Source organism: Ctenocephalides felis, unplaced genomic scaffold (genome assembly GCF_003426905.1).
Source record: "Ctenocephalides felis isolate EL2017-DRISC unplaced genomic scaffold, ASM342690v1 CF-g0.4_SCAFFOLD_00845, whole genome shotgun sequence".
Lineage (NCBI taxonomy): Eukaryota > Metazoa > Arthropoda > Insecta > Siphonaptera > Pulicidae > Ctenocephalides > Ctenocephalides felis.
The window spans coordinates 87889955-87914831 of record NW_020536999.1 but is presented as its reverse complement, the minus strand read 5'-3'; the positions used below and the strand labels follow the sequence as shown (position 1 = coordinate 87914831).

The following is a 24877-nucleotide window of genomic DNA, read 5'->3' as shown; positions in this document are numbered from 1 at the left end:
AGCGCTACAGACAGTTTGAGTTCCCCTTGCATGTTTTCACACATAGCGAATATGTTTCTACTCTCTCTATTGCTGTAAATGAACTCTATGCTTCAAATGTCAAATAATAAATGTAAAAGTTGAAATTATTTATATCATTAAAAAAATTATTAATAAGTCTAGACTATTATTTAGCACACAACTATTTTCTAATTTTTTTTTTGTGAAAGTATTTAAAAATGTCGGAGGAAACAATTATGTCTATGAATGATCAAACAATTAAAATTGAACCACCTGAATATTCACCAGAAGACATTAAACTTGAAATGGAGGATGAATTTGATAATCCTGATGTTATTGTTAAATCTGAATCGTGTTCTGAAGATGATGATACGTGTTCAGAAAGATTCATGAATTCCGAGGTGACAATTGAAGAAGAAGTCAAACAGGAGTTGGTCGAGACATCAACTTATGAATGTGACATTTGCAATAAATCATTTGCAGAAACACATCATTTAAAAGAGCATATGATCGAACATATGCCTAATAATAGCAAAGAAAGTCCTTTTAAATGTGAAATCTGTTACAAGACTTTTGATCGATTAAGTGATCTGAAAAGGCACATGCTCATTCACAGTGGTGAGCGTCCCCACGAATGCAATATATGCAAAAAAACTTTCACGCAATCAGGCAATCTGAAAAGTCACATGCTGATGCATAGTGGAGTACGTCCTTATGAATGCAATATATGCAAAAAAACATTCACGCATTCAGGCAATCTGAAAAGTCACATGCTCTGGCATAGTGGAGTACGTCCCCATGAATGCAATATATGCAATAAGAAATTTACACAATCATGTCATCTGAAAAGTCACATGCTTATTCACAGTGGAGTACGTTCTCATGAATGCAATATATGCAAAAAAACATTTACGCATTCAGGCAATCTGAAAAGTCACATGCTGATACACAGTGGAGTACGTCCCCACGAATGCAATATATGCAATAAGACATTTGCAGAATTAAGTAATCTGAAAGTTCACATGATCATTCACACTGGATTAAGGCCTCACGAATGCAATATATGCAAAAAGACATTCAGACATTCAGGTACTCTAAAATCCCACATGCGCTTTCACAGTGGTGAGCGCCCTTATGAATGCAATATATGCAAAAAAACATACACGCGCTCAAATAATCTGAAGCTTCACATGCTGATCCATAGTAAAGTACATCCTCATGAATGAAATATATGCAATAATACATTCACACATTTACGTGATCTAAAATGCCACATGCTCATTCACAGTGGTGAGCGCCCTTATGAATGCAATGTATGCAACAAGACATTCACGCAATTAAGTAGTCTGAAATGTCACATGCTGATACACAGTGGTGAGCGTCCCCATGAATGCCATAAATGCAAAAAGACATTCACAGAAAAAGGTAATCGTAAATGTCACATGCTGACACACAGTGGAGTACGTCCTCATGAATGCAATGCATGCAATAAGAAATTTACACAATCTAGTAATCTGAAAAGGCACATGCTGATTCATAAACGAGAGCATCCTGATAAATGAAGTATGTAATAAGGAATTTACTCAATCGAAGGATTTGAAGAGACTCAAGTCAGAAGCATGATGAAGATCAATGAAATATAAGAATATTTGTTTACTTAAATTTAAATATTGTAAAATTTTCTTGCATGTAACGGAATGTATAAATAGTATGAAATATACAGTAAACACTACATAATATTAATATTATTTCATGATTTTTTATTAGTTTAATTTTTATGTATTAAGTATTATTAATGAGTATTAGTAACCATTAGTTTCAGGTTCGAATACAAATACCAATCTTGGTCAGCAGTAGTGATATTAAATATTCACAAGGAATATTATATTTCACCAAAAAGTATGGATTTAAAAAAAATTAGTAAATCATTCCTACAAATTAAAATAAAATGAATCATTTTTACAAAAAATGATTTTTTGTATGTAAAGGTCCAGCAATGCCATGCACCACTAGTTTGCACTAGTTTTTTAATAATATTTTATTAGTAATTATTTTAGATAATCTAATTACCTTAAATTAACTTCCCGTAGGGTAAGTTATTGTAACGAGCCGAAAATCGAAACTGAAAATTTTCACATTTCTCGACGTTTTGAAGGTTTCTCAACATTTTAGCATACCTCAAAAAAAAATGGATGGATGTGTGTGTGTGTGTATGTATGTATGTATGGATACAATTTTCCAGTCACGTTTTCGGGCGCACGCATCAACCGATTTGAATGGTTCAAAAAACATTCGATTCCTATTGATAGGGAAAAGAGCTGATTAGTTTTTGGCAAAGGCAGGTCCAGAGAACTAAGCGTCCTAATTAAATGATTCAAAGAACTTTCTGCTTGTCTTAACAAAATAATTGATTTTGGAAAATAAAATTTGTTTCAACTTTTTTTTTTTCAAAAAAAAATTTTTTTTGTGTATCGAAAGTATTTCATATTTCATTTTTAATTCTGACTATAGTTCTAATATACTTTAAACAAATAATTTCAACTTTGCAATTTAGTTTATATAACTCTTATAAATATTAGACAATGTTACAATATTTATTTATAATAATCTATTTGAAATCATTCAGTATTTCTCGAACATTTCGTTACGGTACGGGAAGCTCCAGCAATTTGCCTTAAAGCACGATGCCACACACACCACTAGTTTGTAATTTGAGTCAACCGCCCAGTAAACACTAGGGGGCACCGAGCGGCGGTAGCAATCCGAAATCCACATAGATTCCACATGCATATCACATCGCTGAAGGCAAGCTTGTGGATTTCAGGTTGCTACCGCCGCTCAAATGACACGGTGTTTACTGGGCGAGATGAAAGGGTATGAAAAAAGTTCAAGAAACTTCAAAGTTTTCAAAATTAAAAAAAAACTAGTGGTGCGTGGCATTGTGCCTTAAGGCAAATTGCTGGAACTTTCCGTACCGTAATTAAACATTCGAGGAATGAAAATAATCAAAAATTGTTTTAACTAATTGAAATTTCATTTATGAATATGAAAATCGATTTCTTACAAAAATTTCTAAATTTTTTGGAATTTCTGGAATGTTTTTTAATTTTTTGAGATTTTGGAAATTTTAGAAAATATTCGAAAATTCTCAAATTTTTGTAAGAAATCGATTTTATTTTTAAATTTTGATATTTTTTGAAATTTTTCAAAATTCAGATTTTTTTTAATGATGAAAAATTTCGAATATAAGAGTTTTTCAAACTTAATTTTTTTGAAAATTTTGCATTTTTTTTGAAAACTTTCAAAATGACGAAATTTTCATCTAATCGGATGATCCGTTTTCTCAAAAATTGCATGACCATTTTTACACCCTTTGCGCTCCATATCTCCGAAACGGCAAGACATTACTTTTGCAAAAACGCCTCGCGATCGACTACGAACCGAATGTTTTTTCAATCATACAAATCTGATATTCCATACTGTCGAAATTGTCGAGGACATCTGTTCAGACCATATAATTGAACTTCTAAATTAAAAATCTTGGTACGGAACCCAAAAAATTCACACAAAATGCGTACACATTATTAAAATCTTTATAAAATATCTGATAATTTGGTGTGCATATGGCTAATGAACATTTTTGTCCGCCAAATGGTGTTTTGTTAACTTATTTTTATTGAGAGTCCATTACCGCCGGACCTGCCTTTCTAAAAATTTAAACAGTTCTTCGTTTAGTCAATACAAATAAAGTGTTTTTCAATTATTCAAATCGGATGCTCCGTTCTCTCAAAAACTTAATTAAGATTTTTGGCAGCTTTTGCCCCGTATCTTCAGAACTACTCAACCTACCTTTGCCAAATACTAATCAGCACGTCTCCTTATCAATACGAATCAAATGTTTTTTCAAAATGTTGTTCAAAATCAAACGAAATTGTTCAAAATCGACGAAAAATTGTATCCGCACATACATACACACACACATACATCCGTTTTTTCTAAGGAATGTCCCCACTAAACCAGTTACGTAATATTACGTAATTTTAGTGTAAGAAATATGTAATCTACATTACGTAATCAGATATTACGAAATAATTACAAAAGTATTACGTAATTCGCCTGCAAAAAATATTACGTAAGAAAAATGAGGATTTTATTTCATATATATTACATAAAGATCGGCAGCTCGTGATTTTTCGGAATATTTCGTTTCATGAGCGAAACTGTCAACCAATGAACGGCCTTAAGCGACATAAGTACCGTTAATCCTGCGAGGCAGCCGCCGGCCGCCAGCCGCTGGCCTAGGCTATGATGCCAAGTTTTTTTTTTTTTTTTTTTTATTTTAATAATTTTTACAACTGTCCTGAAACGGACAACAAGTAAAATATTTGACATGAAACTGAAGGCGTTGGCAAAATACAAATCATCTGACCATTGCCAGTGATTTGTCGAATGGTCTCATCTATTGTTGATTAGTGCAGAAGAAATTTTCTTTTTAATCGGGCCCTGGTAGAGTTGATTTGAAGTTTTCTCGCGAGCAAGTTCGGGTGGTCAGCTAGGCGATTTCTATATTTGTGTGAGTAATCGATTATTTCATCCTTAACTGTGCTGGTGCCTGAGTCTTTGTGTATTAACCAATTTGGAACATACTTTGGTGCTTTCAAAATTTCTTTTAATAACTTGTTTTGAAATCTTTGAATTATTAAAGCGTTTGAGTTGGAAGTTGTTCCCCATAGCTGTATGCCGTATGTCCAAATTGGTTTGATGATGGCTTTATAGAGGTAAATTTTATTATGAGTGTCAAGTTTTGATTTTCGTCCAAGAAGCCAATGATATCTTCTTCTGGTTTCTTCAAGCTGCTTTCTCTTTTTCTTAATGTGTTATGATGCCAAGTTAACAAGTTATCCTGAAATGCATCATGGGAGATGGGACTATTCGCGATGTGTTTTAAATTAAGTGTTGTGTTTTGTAGTGTCTAAATAATATTTTTAATTTGCTAATTAAATGTGAAAGTGATATTAAATATGTGACAATATATGTTTATAATAAATGTATTTTAAAGGCTCTTAAATTACATGAATTACTTAAATCTTTACTCTAAAACGCTCCATTAACCTAAAAATTAATCGTGTGTGTTATTAATTTTTTTTCTAATAATAATTAGATATATAAAGAACTTTGTTTCAAATGTAACGGTATCATATTCTAAATACTATTTTATTGTTAATATAAATTCAGTGACAAATTATATATGACAGAATCACTTGGCCTTTTGAAAACCATTTGCTTTGTGTAAGTATATAAAAAATATATGTATCAAAAGTTAAATAGAAATTATTACCATGTTTTTTATTTCAGGTGAAAATCGAAAGCTAATAATTTATATCCGAGATGCATTTTTTCATCACAAATGGGCTATGAAATAGATATCGAGAATGCTTTTGTAGAGAAGACATCATAGACTTATACCACATTTAGTTTTAACTGAAGATACAATTCCTAATTACATAATATATACATAATATGAAATATTTAGTGAAAGAACTTATGAAGACTTTGTAAAGGATACTTCGATGATTTTTATTTCGAGTTTAATTTTAAATTTGCACTTCTCTTATGATTTATCATATTGTATATTTTTCCATTTGCCATGAAAATGTTGATAAATATGTCATATGTAATTACATTATTTTATAAAAATTGTGAATTATTATTTATTACTTTGTGGATTTGCTAATGTTAAAATTGTGTACATATGCCGAAAAAATAAACATACCATATAAATGTGCTTTTTCTTTTATTTTTCAGAAAGTATATATATATATATATATATATATATATATGTGTGCGTGTGTATGTACATACATATAAATTATATATGTATGCACATACTATGTGTATACGCATTTCTAAGTTCATGAATGTATGTGTTCACATATACGCATATGTGTGTATGTGTGTGTGTGTTCATATATACGAATATGCCTGTATGTATTTATGTATGTGTGTAAAAAAGGGCCCCTCCACGTCATTTTTTTTTTCAAAAATTACGTAATTATTATGAAATATTTTCGTAATCCATATTACGTAATCCACATTACTTAAAATAGGCGAAATTATGACACATATCTTACATTAATCTTACGTAAAAATGACATAAGTATGTAACTATTTTGCGTAAAAATTACATAAATATTACGGATTTTGGCTTAGTGGGTCAAAATGTTCAGAAACAGCTGAAACGTAAAGATATATAAAAATTTTCATTTTTGATTTTAACAGAAAGTTCAAAATTTAGTTTTCAAAAAATATCAGTATTTTCGAAAAAGGCATTTTTTTCGATAATAAATTTTTTTAAAAATTATTACAAAAATTACAAATTTTCAAAAAAAATCTCTTTTTTCTGAGATTTCAACAATTTTAAATTAGTACAGTGAGTTCCAGCAATTTTTTAATTTTTAAATAGTTTTTAATTACTCAAATCAGTTTATCTCGAAATCGTCGACGAAAAATTGTATCCGCACACACATACATCCATTTTTTCTAAGGTATGCCAAAATGTTCAGAAACAGCTGAAACGTTAAGATATATAAAAAAATTTATTTTATTTTTTTTTTCGATATTCAAATTTTTCAAGATTTTCAAAAATGATTACAAAAATTTGAAATTTTCAAAAAAAAAATCTATTTTTTCTGAGCTTTCAAAAATTTTAAATTAGTGCAGTGAGTTCCTGCAATTTGTCTTAAGGCAATATTATAGGCCCATGAGAAGTGGTTTTATTATAAACAACTTCTCATAGTAATATACCACGTGGTATGGCAAAATGTTCAGAAACCTTTGAAACGTAAAGCTATGCAAAAATTTACATCTTCGATGTTTGGATAATTACAATAACTAAACCAACGGGAAGTTGAAAATAGTACTCTTATCATTATTAACTTCCCGTAGGGTAAGTTATAGTAATCGTCCAAAAATCGAAATCAAAAATTTTTACATTTCTCGACGTTTTGAAAGTTTCTGAACATTTTGGCATACTTCAGAAAAAATGGATGTGTGTGTGTGTGTGTGTGTGTGTGTGTGTGTTTTGTATGTCCGCTTTTTTTCGTCCACGTTTTCGGGCGCACGGATCAACCGATTTGAATGGTTTAAAAAACATTCGATTCCTATTGATAGGGAGATGTGCTGATTAGTTTTTGGCAAAGGCAGGTCCAGCCGTTACGGAGATATGGAGCAAAGAGTGCAAAAAATAGAAAGCGAGTTTTTGAGAGAACGGATCAACCGATTTGAATGGTTTAAAAAACATTCGATTCCTATTGATAGGGAGATGTGCTGATTAGTTTTTGGCAAAGGTAGACTCAGAGGTTTCGGAGATACAGAGCTAAATTTGAAAAAAATGGCTGTTTTTGAGAGAACTAAGCGTCCGATTTAAATGATTCAAAGAACTTTCTGCTTTTTTCAACAAAATAATTGATTTTGGAGAAAAAAAATTTTTGTTTCTAATTTTTTTTCCAAAAAATTTTTTTTGTTATTTTGGATTAAAAATTCAAAAAATCACCCAAGCTAAGCACAGTCTAAGCGCCACTCTGGTACAAATGTTTACCCAAGTGCGTTTAGACTGTTTGTGTACTGGAGCACTTTTCCAATTTTGTGAAAATTATTGAAAAATGTGAAAATGCCGCCAAGCTGAGCACAGTATAAGTAAAAATGTCGCAAAGAATTATTTGCAAATGCGTTTAGACTGTGACTATGCGGGAGCACTTTTTCAATTTTGTGTAAATTTGGCAACTATTTTTTTTTTGGAATTTGATTCGAAATGAAATGACGATTGTTAATGTTCTGGAGATGATAAATTGATTTATTTATAATTAACTTTCCATAGGGTAAGTAATCGCAAAAAAATCGAAAATGAAAATTTTTATATATCTTCACGTTTCAGAGGTTTCTGAATATGTTGGCATACCTTGGAGAAAATTGATGTATGTGTGTGTGTGTGTGTGTGTGTGTGTGCGTCCATGTGTGTGTGTTCGGATACAAATTTTCGTCGACGATTTCGGGAACACGGATGAAGCAATTTGAATAATTCAAAAAACATTCGATTCGTATTGATAAGGAGACGTGCCGATTAGTTTTTGTCAAAGGCAGGTCTAGCCGTTCAGAAGATACGGGGCAAAAAGTGCCAAAAACGGTACCTCAGTTTTTAAGAGAACGGAGCGTCCGATTTGAATAATTCAAAAAACATTTTACTTGTATTAACAGGATGAAGATTTGATCAAATTTTCATGAAGATAGGTCTAGCGGTTTCGGAGATCTAGTAAAAAAAACTAAAAAAAAAATAACATTTGGCGGTCAACAATAATCATTAGACATTAGACATATGCACATCAAATTATCAGATATTTTATTGAGATTTTAACAATAAGTATAAGTTTTGTTTACATTCCTATGGGTTCCGTACCAATGTTTTTCCGTTAGACAGCGACGCGGCGCTTACGCGCTTTATATTTTGTCTCTATGCAGTTAAAGCAGTACGATTGCTTTGAAAAAAAGTTCAGATCTTCCAAAATATGTCAAAATGAAGATAACATTTTTTACAAAAAAAAATTTTTACAAAAAAAATTGTTTAAAAATTTTTTTTAAAAAAAAAATTTTTTTTTCAAAAAAAGTAATTTTTTGTCCAATTTAAAATTTCTAAAAAATCTTATTTTTTCGAAGTAAAATTTTTTCAAAAATGTTAATCGTTTTTAAAAAAATAATAATTTTTGGCACGGGAAGTTCCAGCAATTTGCCTTAAGGCACGATGCCTTAATTGCCTTAAGACAAAATTCCACTTACAGCTAGTTTTTCTAGTCATTTCAATTTTATCAAAACTTCATCATTAACAAATTATAATTATTAAAATTAGCACATACTACTCGGTAAAGATAATGAAACAATTTCTTAAAAATATACTAGTTTATTTTAGAGACCGATTCTACTGGATAACAGATCAATGTTATGGCAAGGCTATGTTATGAAGAACTTTCCATATAATACTACATATTGACAAAAAAATGTCAGACAATAAACCTAACCTAGAAACCGCACGAATGTCACAAAAACGGTGTTAGATAACAGGGAGTTTCTGACTCTGTTTATGTGTAAAACGCCTGAATGCATAGCAAATATATGACATTTTGACAGTATCCAGTACGATTTAGTAGCATAATGTATGGAAGTCGGAGCGTAACATGGCCATTACCAACACCAATAATTACCAGCAACACTATAATAATAATGGCGCGGACATTTGAATTTTGAAGTACATGTTACATTACATTACAACATATCATTACATATTATAACAATTTTGTCCACTACTAATGAAAATCTAGGTTATATAATATAGTTAACTTCCCGAAGGAGAAGTTCATGTTTTCATCAAAAAATCCGATTCGCTAATTTTATGTTTTTCGACGTTTCTGAATCGAATGAGCCCAAATTTGGAACAAGTACGTGTGTGTGTGTGTGCGTATATGTGAACAGATTCTTTGCCGTAAATCGACGTTTTCTCAAAAACGGTTCGACCGATTTTAAAAATTTAAAAGCCATTCGATATATCTAGATAAGGACTAGCGTTTCTGAGTTTTATGCGACGATCGTCCTAGCCGTTTCTTTATAAATGGCAGAAAAGTGAAAAAAAATTCGTCCACGTTTTAGCCCGCAATTCTGAATCGATTCTGAAAATTCAAAAACTGCTCGAAAGATATTGGTTGAGAATCGTGCTGATTAGTTTTTGGTAAAGATCGGCTGGGCCGTTTTCTTGTAATAGTTTTTTTAAAAAAAAATTCGTCGATTTTTTTTTAAGGTAGATATCATAGTCTTCTAGATCATACTGAAATATTACCGCCCTACGACAACTCGTTTAGCTTTAAAAATTCGTCAAAATTTGCAAAAATTGGTATCGTTTTCTTGGCATTTGTCAAAATTAGACCTTTCATCGATGTTTGCTCAAAAACGCCTGAACCGATTTCAGAAATTTAAAAGCCATTCGATGTATCTCTATGAGCACTATAGTTTGTCAGTTTTGTGAGACGATATGCCGAGCCGTTTCTTCGTAATTTGAAAAAGAGTATTAAACTTTTCGTCCACATTTAAGCTCATTCTACCGAATCGATTTTAAAAAATCAAAAACTGTTCGAAAGATGTTAGTTGGGAATAATACTGATTAGTTTTAGGTGAAAATATACCGAGCCGTTTTCTTGTAATTAACTGTTGAAAGAAAAATTTAAACCGATTTTTATGAAACTTTGTTTGGCGTTGTATATCATGGTCTTATAGAACTTACTGAAATATTACGGTCTTACGACAAGTAGTTTAATTTTAAAAATTCATCCAAAGTTTGAGAATATGAGTAGTTTTGTTGACGTTTGTTAAAATTAAAATTAGATGATTTTCTTGGTATAACAATAGATTACTTGGTCTTAATGAACATACTAAACCATTAACGTTCTAAGAAAACTGGTTCAATTATAACATGTTTGTTCGTTTTCAATTATGTATAATAAATCCTCTCGGAATGCTTCTAGTCACTCATAAATTAATTTGTTTATTATTGATTAAGTCAATTATTTACACATATCGGGAAGTTCATGTAATTTGCCTCAAGGCTAAATACCAATACCAACTAGTTTATTAACTTCCCGTAGGGTAAATTATTGTAATGGGCCGAAAATCGAAATTGAAAATTTTTACATTTCTCGACGTTTTAAAGGTTTCTGAACATCCCGGCATACCTCAGAAAAAATGGATGTGTGTGTGTGTGTATGTATGTATGGATACAAATTTCCAGTCACGTTTTCGGGCGCACGCGTAGATAAAAGAAGAGTATATAGATCGCTCTCTCGGGCCATATTTCGTTGCCACATTCCTGTGTTAGTTGAAGCTCCTCTCTACAGATGGCACTAGTCGCCTGAACGGGTCCGTATAAAAAATACTATAGAAAAGAACCAAAATTATATGGACCGTTTTAATTCAAAATTTAAAAAAAGAAAAATTGACAAAAAAAATTTTAGAAGCATTTATTTTTCACAAAAACATTCTACATTATATCTACATAGTAGTTCTCTTTATAAACAATGCACACATAGCATGGAAATTATATATGACTATAATAGATGGTAGTAAGCTGTATAAACTATGTGCGAAAAGCATAAAAATGTACATAAATGTACACGCTATCCACAATATATATATATATATATATATATATATGTGTGTAATATCATTTTAGCATATCAGCCTTTCAAGCTGAGCACAAAAAGAATAGAAATGTACATGAAAGTATATATTATTTATATAGATATATACCTACATATACATATATAACCACAATTCATACCTGCATGTGTATGTATATATATATATATATATATATATATATATATATATATATATTTACATATATATTTATTTTGATTAACATTAAGTTACATAATATCTATGATGTACAGTCTCTATTTGGGAATCTTTTCTGCGCTATTGTTAATGTGCATTCAAATGTTGGTTCAAAATGTCATTATTATCATTGTCTTAAAGAAAAACAAATCATTGATATTATTATAACAGTACTTAATAGTTTTCTTATAGCATCTACAATAAGACATTTTAGAGTAAAGCTATTGACATCTCTTTCAGAATAGTCAATTGCAATAAGCAGTGCACATTAAGGGTGTTTTATCCCTTTGCACTAGCTAGAATTGTATCATTAATCATGATTATACTTTGCCTGTCATTTGACAGTTCCTGAAAATCTATACAATGTGATTCCCTTTATCATCATTTAACAACGCAGATAATATTATTTCTTGTAATATCAAAATGAAATTATTAATACTTAAAAACTTTTCCTGTGACATAGCCAAACCTAAATTAACCTTTGCACTAGCTAGAATTTCAGAATTTCCTTTAACTTAGTGTTTTTAGTATGTTCTCCAAACTGACTTAACATATAATTACGAGTCCTACTGTTCAATATTAGTGGGAGATGAGCAAAGATTTCAGCACATATTTCAGACTTCATTCTTATTGTTTTTTCCTGTGTATTCATTCATCTCATATCAATACTTGTATACTTGTGAATGTGTTTATTAAACCGTCTAAACATTTTACAATTAAACGTATTTTCCTTATATACTGCTGAAAAAATCGATGTAGAATTATTAGTTATGAACCTACATTATTAGAACAAGAATAATTTATATTTAGTTATTTAATAACAAACCTTTCAGAGAGCTGACAGGAATTCTCTCTTATATATCTTATTCTCTATTCTCTCTTATAATTTATAACCTTAAAATTTCTAGTATTGATATAGTTAAATGTCTCAGTTATTACTAAACTATTAAACTGTAATGAAAAATCATATCAGAATAGTACAATCAAATGAAAGTAATTTGAAGTATGCATATTAATAAAAGTACTCACTTAGATTGAAAGCCGGCAAATATTATTAACCATTTTACTTTTACTTCGTCGTTTTTCGCTGGAACTACATAATACATGCATTTTTCTTGATATTTCTTCATCGTTAAACAATGCACTTCGACAGCTTATTTGGTTTTACTTTAACAAGCGTTTATTTGTTTATTATATTGTCTAGGTAATCTCTTCATGAAAAATTTATTACATTACGCCATGTTGATTTCAAAGTAAAAAAAAAAAATGAAAACAAGCGCGACCGGCGGCAGGGGCTCTAACTAAACTCGGGTTACAGACTTGTTCGGAGATTACTGGCCATCGTTGTACCTTTGTGCTGTGCTGTTGTGTTGCTATGTTTATATTTATGTCAAACGTCAAAATGATACATTTATTCCTAACCTACAAATAGTTTGCAATAGCTTTTAAAACAACATTTAATAAATAAAGCATAACGTATTATTATATATGATATAGTTATTTTATATATATATAAATACTTAAGTTTATATATATTATAATGTCGGAGGAAACCAATTCTTATACGAACGAGCATAAAACAGAACTGCCAGAAGATACAATCAGGGACTTTCATGATCTTGATGATATTATTAATTCTAATTCATATTTTGAAGATGACGATAAGTGTTTGGAAAGATTCCTGAAGTCTGATGTGACTATAGAAGAAGAATTCAAACAGGAATTAATTCAGCAGGTACCTCCTTATAAATGTGACACCTGCGATAGATCTTTTAAAAGACTACATGATTTAAAACGTCATAAGGTAGTGCATAGTTTTAAATGTAGTTATTGTTCAAAGACTTTTCAATTATCAAGTCATTTATACTTGCATCACAAAACTCATACTGGAGAACAACCATATAAATGTGATATATGTAACAAGGCATTTAATCGATTGGATAATTTGAAACAACATATGTATATTCATAGTGAAGAACGTACTTTTGAATGTGATCTTTGCGATAGCAAATTCAAACAATCGTGCCAATTATCTAAGCACAAGCTTATTCACAATAAAAAGAAACGTTATAAATGTATAATATGCGATAAGAAATTCACACAATCAAGCCATCTGAAAAGCCACTTGTTGATACACACAGGAGAGCATCATTATAGATGCGAAATTTGTGGTGAAAGCTTTAATCAATCAAATCTGTTAAAAAACCATATGCATATTCATACTGGACAACTTCCATCTGAAGAAGAACAGAAATTAAATAAAACATCGACTTATAAATGTAACATGTGTGAGAGATCTTTTAAAAGACAATATCATTTAAAACGACATCTCAAAACTCATGTTTGTAAATGTACATATTGCCCAATGATTTTTCCAGATTCAAGTTATTTAAAGTTGCATCTCAGAATTCACACCAGTGAAATGTCTTGTGAAATATGTAATAAAACATTTGCCGGAAAGAAGAGTTTAAATAAACACATCTGTATTCATACTGAAGAGCAACAACATAAATGTGATATATGTAACAAGGCATTTAATCGATTGGATAATTTGAAACAACATAAGTTCACTCATAGCGATGAACGCCCTTTTGAATGTGGTATATGTGGTAGCAAATTCAAACAATCAGGCCAATTATCTAAGCACAAGATTATACACACTGATGAAAAACGTTGTACATGTATAATATGCGATAAGAAATTTGCACGACCAGCCAATCTGAAAAGCCACATGCTTATCCACATAAGAAAATGCCCTTATACTTGTAAAATTTGTGGTAAAGGTTTTAAACAACCAACTCATTTAAAACTTCATATGCATACTCATACTGGGAAGCGTCCATCTGCAGAAGTCGAGCAGGAATCAATTCTTACATCGACTTATAAATGTGACATGTGTGATAGATCTTTTGAAAAACAGTATGATTTGAAAAGTCACACAGAAGCTCATGATCTCAAATGTAAATATTGTTCAAAGACTTTTTTATATAGAAGCTATTTAAAGCGGCATTTCAGAATTCATACCGGGGAAAAGCCTTATTTTTGCAAAATATGTGATAAGGCATTTACTACTCATTACGGTTTATATAAACACACCAAGATTCATACTGCAGAGCAACCATATGAATGTGATATATGTAACGAGGCATTTAATCGATTGGATAATTTGAAACAACATATGTTCACTCATAGCGATGAACGCCCTTTTGAATGCGGTATATGTGGTAGCAAATTTAAACAATCAGGCCAATTATCTAAGCACAAGCTTATACACACTGATGAAAAACGTTGTACATGTATAATATGCGATAAGAAATTTGCACGACCAGCCAATCTGAAAAGCCACATGCGTATCCACATAGGAGACACATTGTGAAATTTGTAATAAAGGTTTTAATCAATCCACTCATTTGGAAAACCATATACTTTTTTTTCATTTGTACGAGTGAGTAACAAAAACAATCAAGCTTTCTGAGAAGGCACCTTGTCCTTTAACCAACACAGTTTATTATATGTGATGAAAATCAATGAATTATTATTTTAATTTAATTTTACTTATTATTAACAAGTGATTTAGAAGGCAATTCTGTCTCATGGTATAACGTTGTCATGGCAATGCTATTTTATGCTTGTTCCTTGTAAGTGAAACAGTAAAAATATCAATCTATTTACCGTGCAATCAGGCGTATTTTACATATAAACAAGCAAATAATAATATTATGATAACTGCACCGTCTAGAATTATGTTATCATAACATTCTTCCCATAGCATAAGATAGCGTTGCCAAGACAAAGCTATTTTATGAGGCAGAATTGCCTCCTTAATATATTTAAATACACACACCAAACGATTGTGTTTGTAATTTTACAAAGTGACCAATTTGTAAAACTAAATCATGTTCTAGAATAAAGATGATTTAATTGAATAATTTGATTTTAATTTTTCAATGTAATTCTATGACATGTATAAATAAAAAAGTTGCTGTTTGGCATTGAAGTGTTTTTTGTAAATGATTTTGCAATAAGGGGGCGTCCATTAATCACGTGAGGTTTTTAGGACGAGGGGGGGTTTAACAAAAATCACGTAGAGGGGAGTAGTGTAGTTAGATATCACGTGTATTTATTTTTTACCCATTAAAAAAAAACTTCATTCGAAAAATTTTACGTAATTAAAAATACGTGATGTTTGCTGGGTGAGGGCGAGTAATTTAAAATATCACGTGGTATCACCAAAGTGGGTGGTTCAAAAATCCGTAAAAAATCGATCACGTGATTAATGGACGCTCCCTCAATAATGTCAGTTTTTAAATTACTCGTGGGGTAAGTTATAGTAATCGTCCAAAAATCTAAAATGTTAAAATTATAGCATATTTTTACGTTTTAGAGGTTTCTGAACATTTTGGATTTGTATGGTTAAAAAAACATTCGATTCCGATTGATAGGGAGATATGCTGATTAGTTTTTGACAAAAGTCGGTCTAGCCTTCTTGGAGTTACTGAGCAAAGAAAATAGAAATCGAGTTTTTGAGTAAACAGTGTATCCGATTTGAATGATACAGAAACAATCCAATGGGGAGAAGTGGTTGTTAGTTTTTGGCAAAGGCAGATCCAGCCGTTTTGGAGATACCGAGCTAAATGTGCTAAAAAATGGCTGTTTCCAAGAGAACTAAGCATCCGATTTGAAAGATTCAAAAAACTTTTTGCTTTATTGCTCAACGTTTTGAAGGTTTCTGAACATTTTAGCATACCTCAAAAAAAATGAATCTGTATGGATACAAATATCCAGTCACGTTTACGGGCGCACGGATCAACCGATTTGAATGGTTCAAAAAACATTCTATTCCTATTGATAGGGAGATGAGCTGATTAGTTTTTGGCGAAGGCAGGTCCAGCAGTTACGGAGATAAAAAGCAAAGAGTGCAGAAAATAGAAATCGAGTTTTTTTAGAGAACGGAGGATCCGATTTGAATGATCTTAAAAACATTCAATTGGTAATTATTGGGAGAAGTGTTCATTAGTTTTTGGCAAAAGCAGGCCCAGCCATTTCGAAGATACGGAGCTAAATATTCAAAAAATGGCAGTTTTTGAGAGAACTAAGCGTCCGATTGAAATGATTCAAAGAACTCTTTGCTTGTCCTAACAAAATAATTGATTTTGGATTTTTTTTCCAAAAAAAAATTTTTTTTGTATATCGAAAATAATTCAGATTTTATTTTTAATTCTGACTACAGTTCTAATATACTTTAAACAAATAATTTCAACTTTGCAATTTAGTTTATATAATTCTTATAAATATTAAACAATGTTACAATATTTATAATAATCTATTTGAAAACATTCAGTATTCGTCGAACATTCCGTTACGGTACGGGAAGTTTCAGCAATTTGCCTTAAGGCACGATGCCATACACCTCACCCCCATAATGTTAGTAATTTGAACTAAATTCTATAACAATTTGTTAATGATTTGTTATATTCATTTACATCTATAATAGGTTTTCGAATTTTGAATTTGAAATTAGCACTTTTTGTGGCGCAACTGTTCATCGACAACTCTGAACTGTGAAGTTGCACATCTTCATATACATCCATTGCATCTATGGGCGACCTGTCAGACTAGTTGAAAGCGTTTTAGTTAGTTTTAGTTCTTTTTATTCTGAGACTTTATTGGAAACACATGGCAAAAGAAAGACCCCTTCAACAAGTGAGAACTTTAGAAATACTGTAGTTAGTTGTGCAATAAATATTTCGCATTCGGTAACTCATAAAGTGACATAACAGTTTGTGAAAGTGCAATCTTAGTTCAAGTTGCAACGCGTTCCTTGGCATCGTGTAAAAGTGTAAAAGTTTGTGTCTGAAAATGGAAAAATGGTGCCCCCTTAGCAGCCACGAGCGGCTAATCAAATAATATCTGAAGTGTATGATAATAGGTATATTTTTATTATATTGCTGGTGGAGTGTCATTGTCGATTTCTCTAAATTTTTGACGTCCTCATTAACTATGAGTTTAATCGACCATTAATATTACAATTGAAGTAGTTTACTTTTGATGTATTTATTGAGCAATTATTATCCTATTACAAAATATTTGAAATATTCACATAGGCTCTGTATTATTTTTTTCCTCGATTCAGATTCAGAACCACAATTAAACATAGCAGCCCTTAACAGGTTATATCTGCGGAGGGATCAGAAAGACCTCTCTAGAAAGGGCTTATTTTATTTTAAAGCTTTGAGATCTAAAGGTATTATACTTGTTTAGTTGTTTACTTATCACTTCATTAAAAGTCACTTGCAGCTCTGGGCAAATTATAATTGAACAGTATGTCAAAACAAATTCACTGAAAATTTTTATTCTATTTTAGTTTAGATCTGGTCTCAAAATGGAACAATGGAGCTCCCTTAGCAGTCGGAAATGACTAATCAAATGGTATTTGAAAGGTATGATATCAGGCATTTAGTGCACACTTTTATTATATTGCTGGTAGATTTTCATTGTCAATTTCTCTAAATTTTTGATGTCTTCATTAACAATGAGTTTATTTGGCCAATAATATTACAATTGTAATAGTTTACTTTTGATGTATCAATTGAGCAATAATTATCATATTAAAAATATATGAAATATTTATACACTAATAATTCATATGTCAATTATAGATTTTGGTGCATAGGCTTCGTATTAATTTTTTTTCTTGATTCAGGTTGCCGGAGAACCACAATTAAGGATAGCATCCCTTCAGACATGATACCTACGGAGAAATCAGAAAGACTTCTCTAGGAAGCGCTATTATTGAGCGGAATTTGCTTTGAGATGTTAAGTAACTAAACTTATTTACTTATATATTTATTTATTTCATTCTTCTTATATTTGTTTCATTATGCATATGCTTTTTTTAAATATATTTTAAATATTTATATATTTCAATATTCAGTTTATTACTTATTCATTTATTTTTCTTATTTAACTACATAATTATTTTTTATTTATGTGTCCTTCGGTAATTTACTTCAGTATTTCATCACATATTTATCTATATGTTTGATTATTTATTTAATCAATTATATATTTATCCACACTTTTATTTTTTTAATTATGTCTCATCAATATCTACTTATCTTTTTATGTATTATTATTTATTTATACATTTCGATATTTGACTGAATATTTATCTTGATCTTATACATTTGTTCCATTACGTATTTATTTATAAATTATTTTCATTTGATTTATTTTTTTATTTATTAATTTACTAACATATTTACTATTTGTTTATTTAATTACATATTTGTTTATTCATTTATATAAATTATTAATCAATTTGTTTTATTTATGCAGTATTTATTTACGATTTTTTGTTTGTTTATTCACTTAATTTATTGTTTTTTTTTACATATTTATTCATAAATTATCATTTTATTTGTGTATGTTATTTACCTATTTATTTATACAATTATATATTTGTTTATGCATTTATATAAAATATTAATCAATGCACTTTTTTCTTTATGCAGTTTCTATTTACCTTTTTTTTTTGTTTATTCACTTAATGTATTTGTTTTTTTACATGTTTACAACATTTCACTTATTTGTTCATAAAATTATTTTTTTATTTATTATTATTTTATTCATTAATTTACCTATTTTTCATTTCAATCATAGTTTTTCATATATTAATATATGAAATAATATATTTCAATATTGCGTTCATATTTTCATTAATTCATTAATTTTTTTTTTTTTTATTAACAGATACTTATATAACAAATATATTTGTTCATTCAATTTTTATTTTCATAAGCTTTATTATCTTGAGTATGTTTTTTAATTTTTATTTATAAATATTTATATTTACCATTTTATTTTATTTTTAGTATTTTTATTTTGTACTTTTATTTTTTATATTTAGTTTTATATATTTGTATTTTTCTTTTCATTTTTAAATTTTATTTTATATTAATTTTAACAGTTTATATTTTATTATTATTGATATGTTTTTATTTTTATATTTGTATTTGGATTTTTATTTTAATTTACATTTTTATTAGTATTCTTATTATGTTTGGTATTTATGGTTTTTAGTATATATATTTAATTATTTTTTATTTTTTATTTTATTTTTTATTTATATTTTCAAAATTTCCTGTTTATGTTTGTTTTAATCTTCAGCATTCTTAAAATGAAGTATTAAATTTATTTTTATTTAATTTGATTTTTAATATTTTAATTATTATTTTTATTTTATTTTTCAAATTATCTTAATTACTTTAGTATATTTACCATTTTTATTTATATTATGTTATATTTATTTTTTATTTATATTTTATTTTACTTTTAGTATTTCATATTTTAATTTTCTCTTTATTCATTCATTTTTTTTACATCTTTTTATTTGTATTTCAATTTATATTTCTATTTTGGTTATTATAATTTCTTAGTTACATTTTCATATTAATTTCATTTTTTTTTTATTAAATAAATCATATGTAATAATTCTTTTTAACAAAGATATATTATGTCATCAACTTAATTTTAATTGTTACCTGTTTTAATTGTGAAATGTTACCTGAGCTCTCTCATAATAATATTGTGAATTTTAATAATTTATAATCAATATCAGTATCCGTTGCAAACATACACATTTTATTTAAATATATAATATTAATAATATATGCATGTTACCTAGTTGTGTTATTAATATTTAATTATTCTTCGACAGCCTTTAGATATTTTGACTTTGACAGCAACCAGCAGATTTCATATCAAAGTACGGATAACTTGCAGAATTGCTAACTATCAATGTCAAAGTTCAAATTAAGGAGAAAAAGAAGCGGAAAAGCCACATTAAATACTTGGATTTTGGTATCTACATAAGACAAGTGTGTATTAACAATAAATCGGTATTCATATATTTTTTTACATTAAATTACCTTACTTTTTCCATTTTCACCCTAAACACGTTCTATTTGAAACCACTTTGAAACTTATATATTACTATTTTTAATGTTAATTAATGTTTATAAGCAAACATAATGCAAATTTGAACATAAAATCACTTGAAATTTTTCACACATTCAATATATAGTCAAGTATACATGTATATTACTCAAAACTATTATAGATGTTAATTCAATTTTTGGTAAGTGCTAATAAAACTTTTTTTTTTTAATTCAAGATTGGATACATATTTTTTTATTAAAAAATTTCCAGAAGGACCTAATCTATTTTTCCAAAACAAAAAAAATATATAAAATTGCAAAAAAATTTAATAAAAATTGAAATAGTTTAGCTTTCAAAGAACTTTTGTGAATTTGAATTATACTATAGTTATTTATTATTGTAATATTGCAAGAAATTGTGGTACTTAAGTATATATTTTTTTATTGTTGCAGTTAAGCTTGTTTTTCTTTCAATTTTATTAATATTCAACTATTCTTTTTATTATAATTTTTAGAAATATGTCTGGAGAAAATATCAGAATGGGGCTTAGGCGATTGGCAAGATGATTCCAATGTCCTCGATGATGCTCTGTTGGGTGGGTAATTTATTGGAGACTTACACAAGCACTGGTCAATCGGTAAAGTCATACTTTAGTTTATTTTTTTATCATAATAAATATACAAATACAAATAAATGTATGACACATACTCTAAATATAAATATATAAGTTCTAGATATATTTGACTGAAAATAATTCTCATGACTCATTTGTTGTATATCAGATTCATTTAATTTTGTTTTCTTTTACTATTTCTACTCATATTTTTGACATTTTTATTCATTATATTTTTATTTTTTCTAATTTTTAGTATTATCTTTCTTCTCATAGTTTTTGTTTATTATTATGAGCATTTTTCTTTTTGATTTATATTTTTTTATATTTATATACTTAACTATTTTATTGTTTTTATCTTATTATGTTTTACATTTGTACTTTTATTTTCAAATTTTAATTTGTATTTTCAAGTGTTTACATTTTATTATTATAGATATGTGTTTTCATTTTTATATTTATATTTTAATTTTAATTTATATTATTATTATTATATTTTTAATATATGTATTCATTTCTGGTTGTTTCTAGTATATAATTTTTAAAAGTTTTGTTTATTTCTTTCTTATTCATATTTTTAAATTTCAAATCTATCATTTTTATTTTTATCTTTAGTGTTCCTAAAATTATGTATCACATTTATTTTTATTCAATTTCATTTTTAGTAACAGTTGATGCCATTTTGAATTGACGATGGGTAATGTAGTATTGGGGAATCCCTCCTTTCCTCTTGCTGACCATCGACGAGAAAAATTTAAAGAAGAAAAAGAAACAGGAGAGGCTACATTAAATACTTGGATTTTAGTCTCTGCATAAGGCAAGTCTTTATTAGTAATAAATTGCTAGCGATTTTTTTTTTCTCGCGTTTGTTGTATGACAATTACATTACTTTTTTCATTTTTACTATTTTTAATCAGTAAATACGTTTCACTTTCAATCTGTTTATAATTGCATCGTGTAATAAATTGTTATCTAGTATTCTTGGCTTTTGGATGAAGATGTAATATCTGAAGATATCTGTAGATTTTTTTGACATTTTTGAATTGACTGAAAACGTGGATTTGCTTTGCTTTTTTAATTATATTGAACTGACTGAAAGATTTTTTTGACATGTTTGAATAGACTTTACTATTTTAATAATATTGAATTGACTGAAAAATGTAGATTTTTGAAGTATAACTTCTTTAGGCGCGACATGGGTGTAAATCCGTACAAATGCAACGAAAACGCCAACGTGAAGTTGAAGACTACGACGCTAGTAAGCGCAGCTATCGCAATTATTCGATCTAGTCTGCGAGCAAAACAAAAAATACATCAAATGTCAAATCATATGTCAAAAACAAAACAAAATGTGTCGACTTTCACTTGAGTTTTGTATTTAGCTCGTAGTCTCTAAACATTTTTTGAAGTAAAACTTCTTTAGGCGCGACATGGGTTAGCAGTATAATTCGTGAGTTAATAAAAATGTCAGGATCGGAAGAATATTTTATCCCGTCCCCCATAAATAATTGTAGTGCAAATGATCGCAAATAAATAATGAAACTAAGGAAAAATCTGCGCTGCGCAAGAAATGACAGCTTTGGCTATGTATGTTTTGTGTGTGATCGACTTTGGCTTCAAAGTGACTTAGAAATATCAAATGATGCTCAAAAACAAATTCTTAATAATGTTTTTTGAATATTGATTTAAATAATCAGGTTGGATGTCAAACTTGTCGAAAGATATTAAATTCGGGTAAAATTCCCACTTTGTGTGAGTTTAACGGGTTTGTATTTCCACCTATACCAAATTATCTACCTAAACTAGATACTGTATCTGAAAGGTTAATTTCACCTAGGCTGTGTTTCATGCAAATTAGACGATTGCGACATGCAAATGGACAATTTGGAATGTTTGACCAAATTATAAATGTGCCTGTTGACATTAATAATATGGTTAATTTATTACCTCGTAATATTGATGATGATCATTGCATTAACGTTCACATAAAAAAGCAAGTGATTCATAGATCAAGCTATGTGCAGGGCTTGATAAATAAAACAAATATAAAAGTATGGCTTCAATTTGTCAGGCAAGACAGATATTACAGCTGTTTAAGGAATGAGATTATATTGTCAGCGAAAAAGTAAAAAAATACAAACAGTAAATGAATGTATGTTAATTTTAATTACATAAAGTTCTTCAAACACAATTGTTACAGGATGAGTTGATTTGCAAAAACAATATTTGTTTAGGCGTTGTTTAACATAATCCACTGTGTGAATGAATATTATAGAATTTATTAATCAGCAATTACTTTAAAACGATCATGTCATATTTCAAGTACGACTTTGATTACATTATTGTTTGTAAATATTATACATATTTTTAATGTAATCATAAATATATAATTTATAATTTATCATTATATATATGTGTATAATGATTGACGACACTAATAAATGTGTGCATCATGAGTGTTACCATATTACTAATAAACATTATTCAAAATTGTTATATGATGTATTTATTTTTACTCAATCTAAATTTGCTACTTTATACAGTAGTAAATAAGTTTTACTGCAATCGCGTGTGATCCTTACGCGCACTCTTTTTTTACATGTTTGAATAGACTTTACATTTTTCAGTCAATTCAATATTATTAAAAAAGTAGTTTTTTCTGGCATGTTCGAATAGACTTTACTTTTTTAATAATATTGAATTGACTGAAAAATGTAGATTTTTTTTTTTGGCATGTTCGAATAGACTTTACTTTTTTAATAATATTGAATTGACTGAAAAATGTAGATCTTTTTTTACATGTTTGAATAGACTTTACTTTTATAATAATATTGAATTGACTGAAAAATGTAGATCTTTTTTTACATGTTTGAATAGACTTTACTTTTTTAATAATATTGAATTTTCTGAAAAATGTAGATTTTTTTTACATGTTTGAATAGACTTTACTTTCATAATAATATTGAATTGACTGAAAAATGTAGATTTTTTTTGACATGTTTGAAAAGAATTTACTTTTTTAATAATATTGAATTGACTGAAAAATGTAGATCTTTTTTTACATGTTTGAATAGACTTTACTTTCATAATAATATTGAATTGACTGAAAAATGTAGATTTTTTTTTACATGTTTGAATAGACTTTACTTTTATAATGATATTGAATTCACTGAAAAATGTAGATTTTTTTGGCATGTTCTTCGAATAGACTTTACTATTTTAATAATATTGAATTCACTGAAAAATGTAGATTTTTTTGGCATGTTCTTCGAATAGACTTTACTATTTTAATAATATTGAATTGACTGAAAAATGTAGATTTTTTTGGCATGTTTGAATAGACTTTACTTTTTTAATAATATTGAATTGACTGAAAAATGTAGATTCTTTTGATATGTTCGAATAGACTTTACTTTTTTAATAATATTGAATTGACTGAAAAATGTAGATCTTTTTTTACATGTTTGAATAGACTTTACTTTTATAATAATATTGAATTGACTGAAAAATGTAGATCTTTTTTTACATGTTTGAATAGACTTTACTTTTTTAATAATATTGAATTGACTGAAAAATGTAGATTTTTTTGGCTTGTTTGAATAGACTTTACTTTTTTTAATAATATTGAATTAACTGAAAAATGTAGATTTTTTTTTGACATACTTGAAAAGAATTTACTTTTCTAATAATATTGAATTGACTGAAATATATAGATTTTTTTAACATGTTCGAATAGAATGAATAGTGTGGACTATTCTAGTACTACCGAATCAAAATCAAGGATTTAGTTAATGATTTATTTGAACAATTCACCATATTTAAGTTATTCTCCAGTAACTGTTGTCTTTTGTAATATAATTTTTTTTCAGCCATTTTCAATCAGCTATTGGAACC

General features: G+C 28.5%; 2 protein-coding genes and 1 long non-coding RNA gene across 3 annotated transcripts; all 3 read left to right on the top strand.

Annotated features, from left to right (window-relative positions):
* The first annotated feature begins 218 nt into the window (after window positions 1-218).
* On the top strand, window positions 219-1562 carry LOC113362832 (zinc finger protein 525-like). The gene is made up of 3 exons (XM_026605329.1): window positions 219-618; window positions 754-1089; window positions 1231-1562. The coding sequence occupies exons 1-3, from the start codon at window positions 219-221 to the stop codon at window positions 1560-1562; spliced, it is 1068 nt and encodes a 355-aa protein (XP_026461114.1).
* An 11408-nt stretch (window positions 1563-12970) lies between these two features.
* LOC113362831 (zinc finger protein 708-like) lies at window positions 12971-14828 on the top strand. Its single transcript, XM_026605328.1, has one exon. The coding sequence runs from the start codon at window positions 12971-12973 to the stop codon at window positions 14804-14806; it is 1836 nt and encodes a 611-aa protein (XP_026461113.1). The 3' UTR covers window positions 14807-14828.
* Window positions 14829-17045: 2217 nt separating this feature from the next.
* LOC113364107 lies at window positions 17046-21797 on the top strand. Its single transcript, XR_003366021.1, has 6 exons — window positions 17046-17359; window positions 17795-17870; window positions 18134-18245; window positions 20150-20309; window positions 20885-21007; window positions 21649-21797. It is a non-coding gene; the product is annotated as an uncharacterized LOC113364107 (long non-coding RNA).
* Window positions 21798-24877: the final 3080 nt, after the last annotated feature.

What these genes read in the sequence shown, in the direction of transcription:
- LOC113362831 (XM_026605328.1), top strand. Translation starts at nt 12,971, where the DNA reads ATGTCGGAGGAAACCAATTCTTATACGAACGAGCATAAAACAGAACTG.
- LOC113362832 (XM_026605329.1), top strand. Translation starts at nt 219, where the DNA reads ATGTCGGAGGAAACAATTATGTCTATGAATGATCAAACAATTAAAATT. An exon ending in GCACATGCTCATTCACAGTG is followed by an intron (nt 619 to 753) that starts GTGAGCGTCCCC and finishes TCACGCATTCAG; the next exon opens with GCAATCTGAAAAGTCACATG. An exon ending in AAAGACATTCAGACATTCAG is followed by an intron (nt 1,090 to 1,230) that starts GTACTCTAAAAT and finishes ATGAATGAAATA; the next exon opens with TATGCAATAATACATTCACA.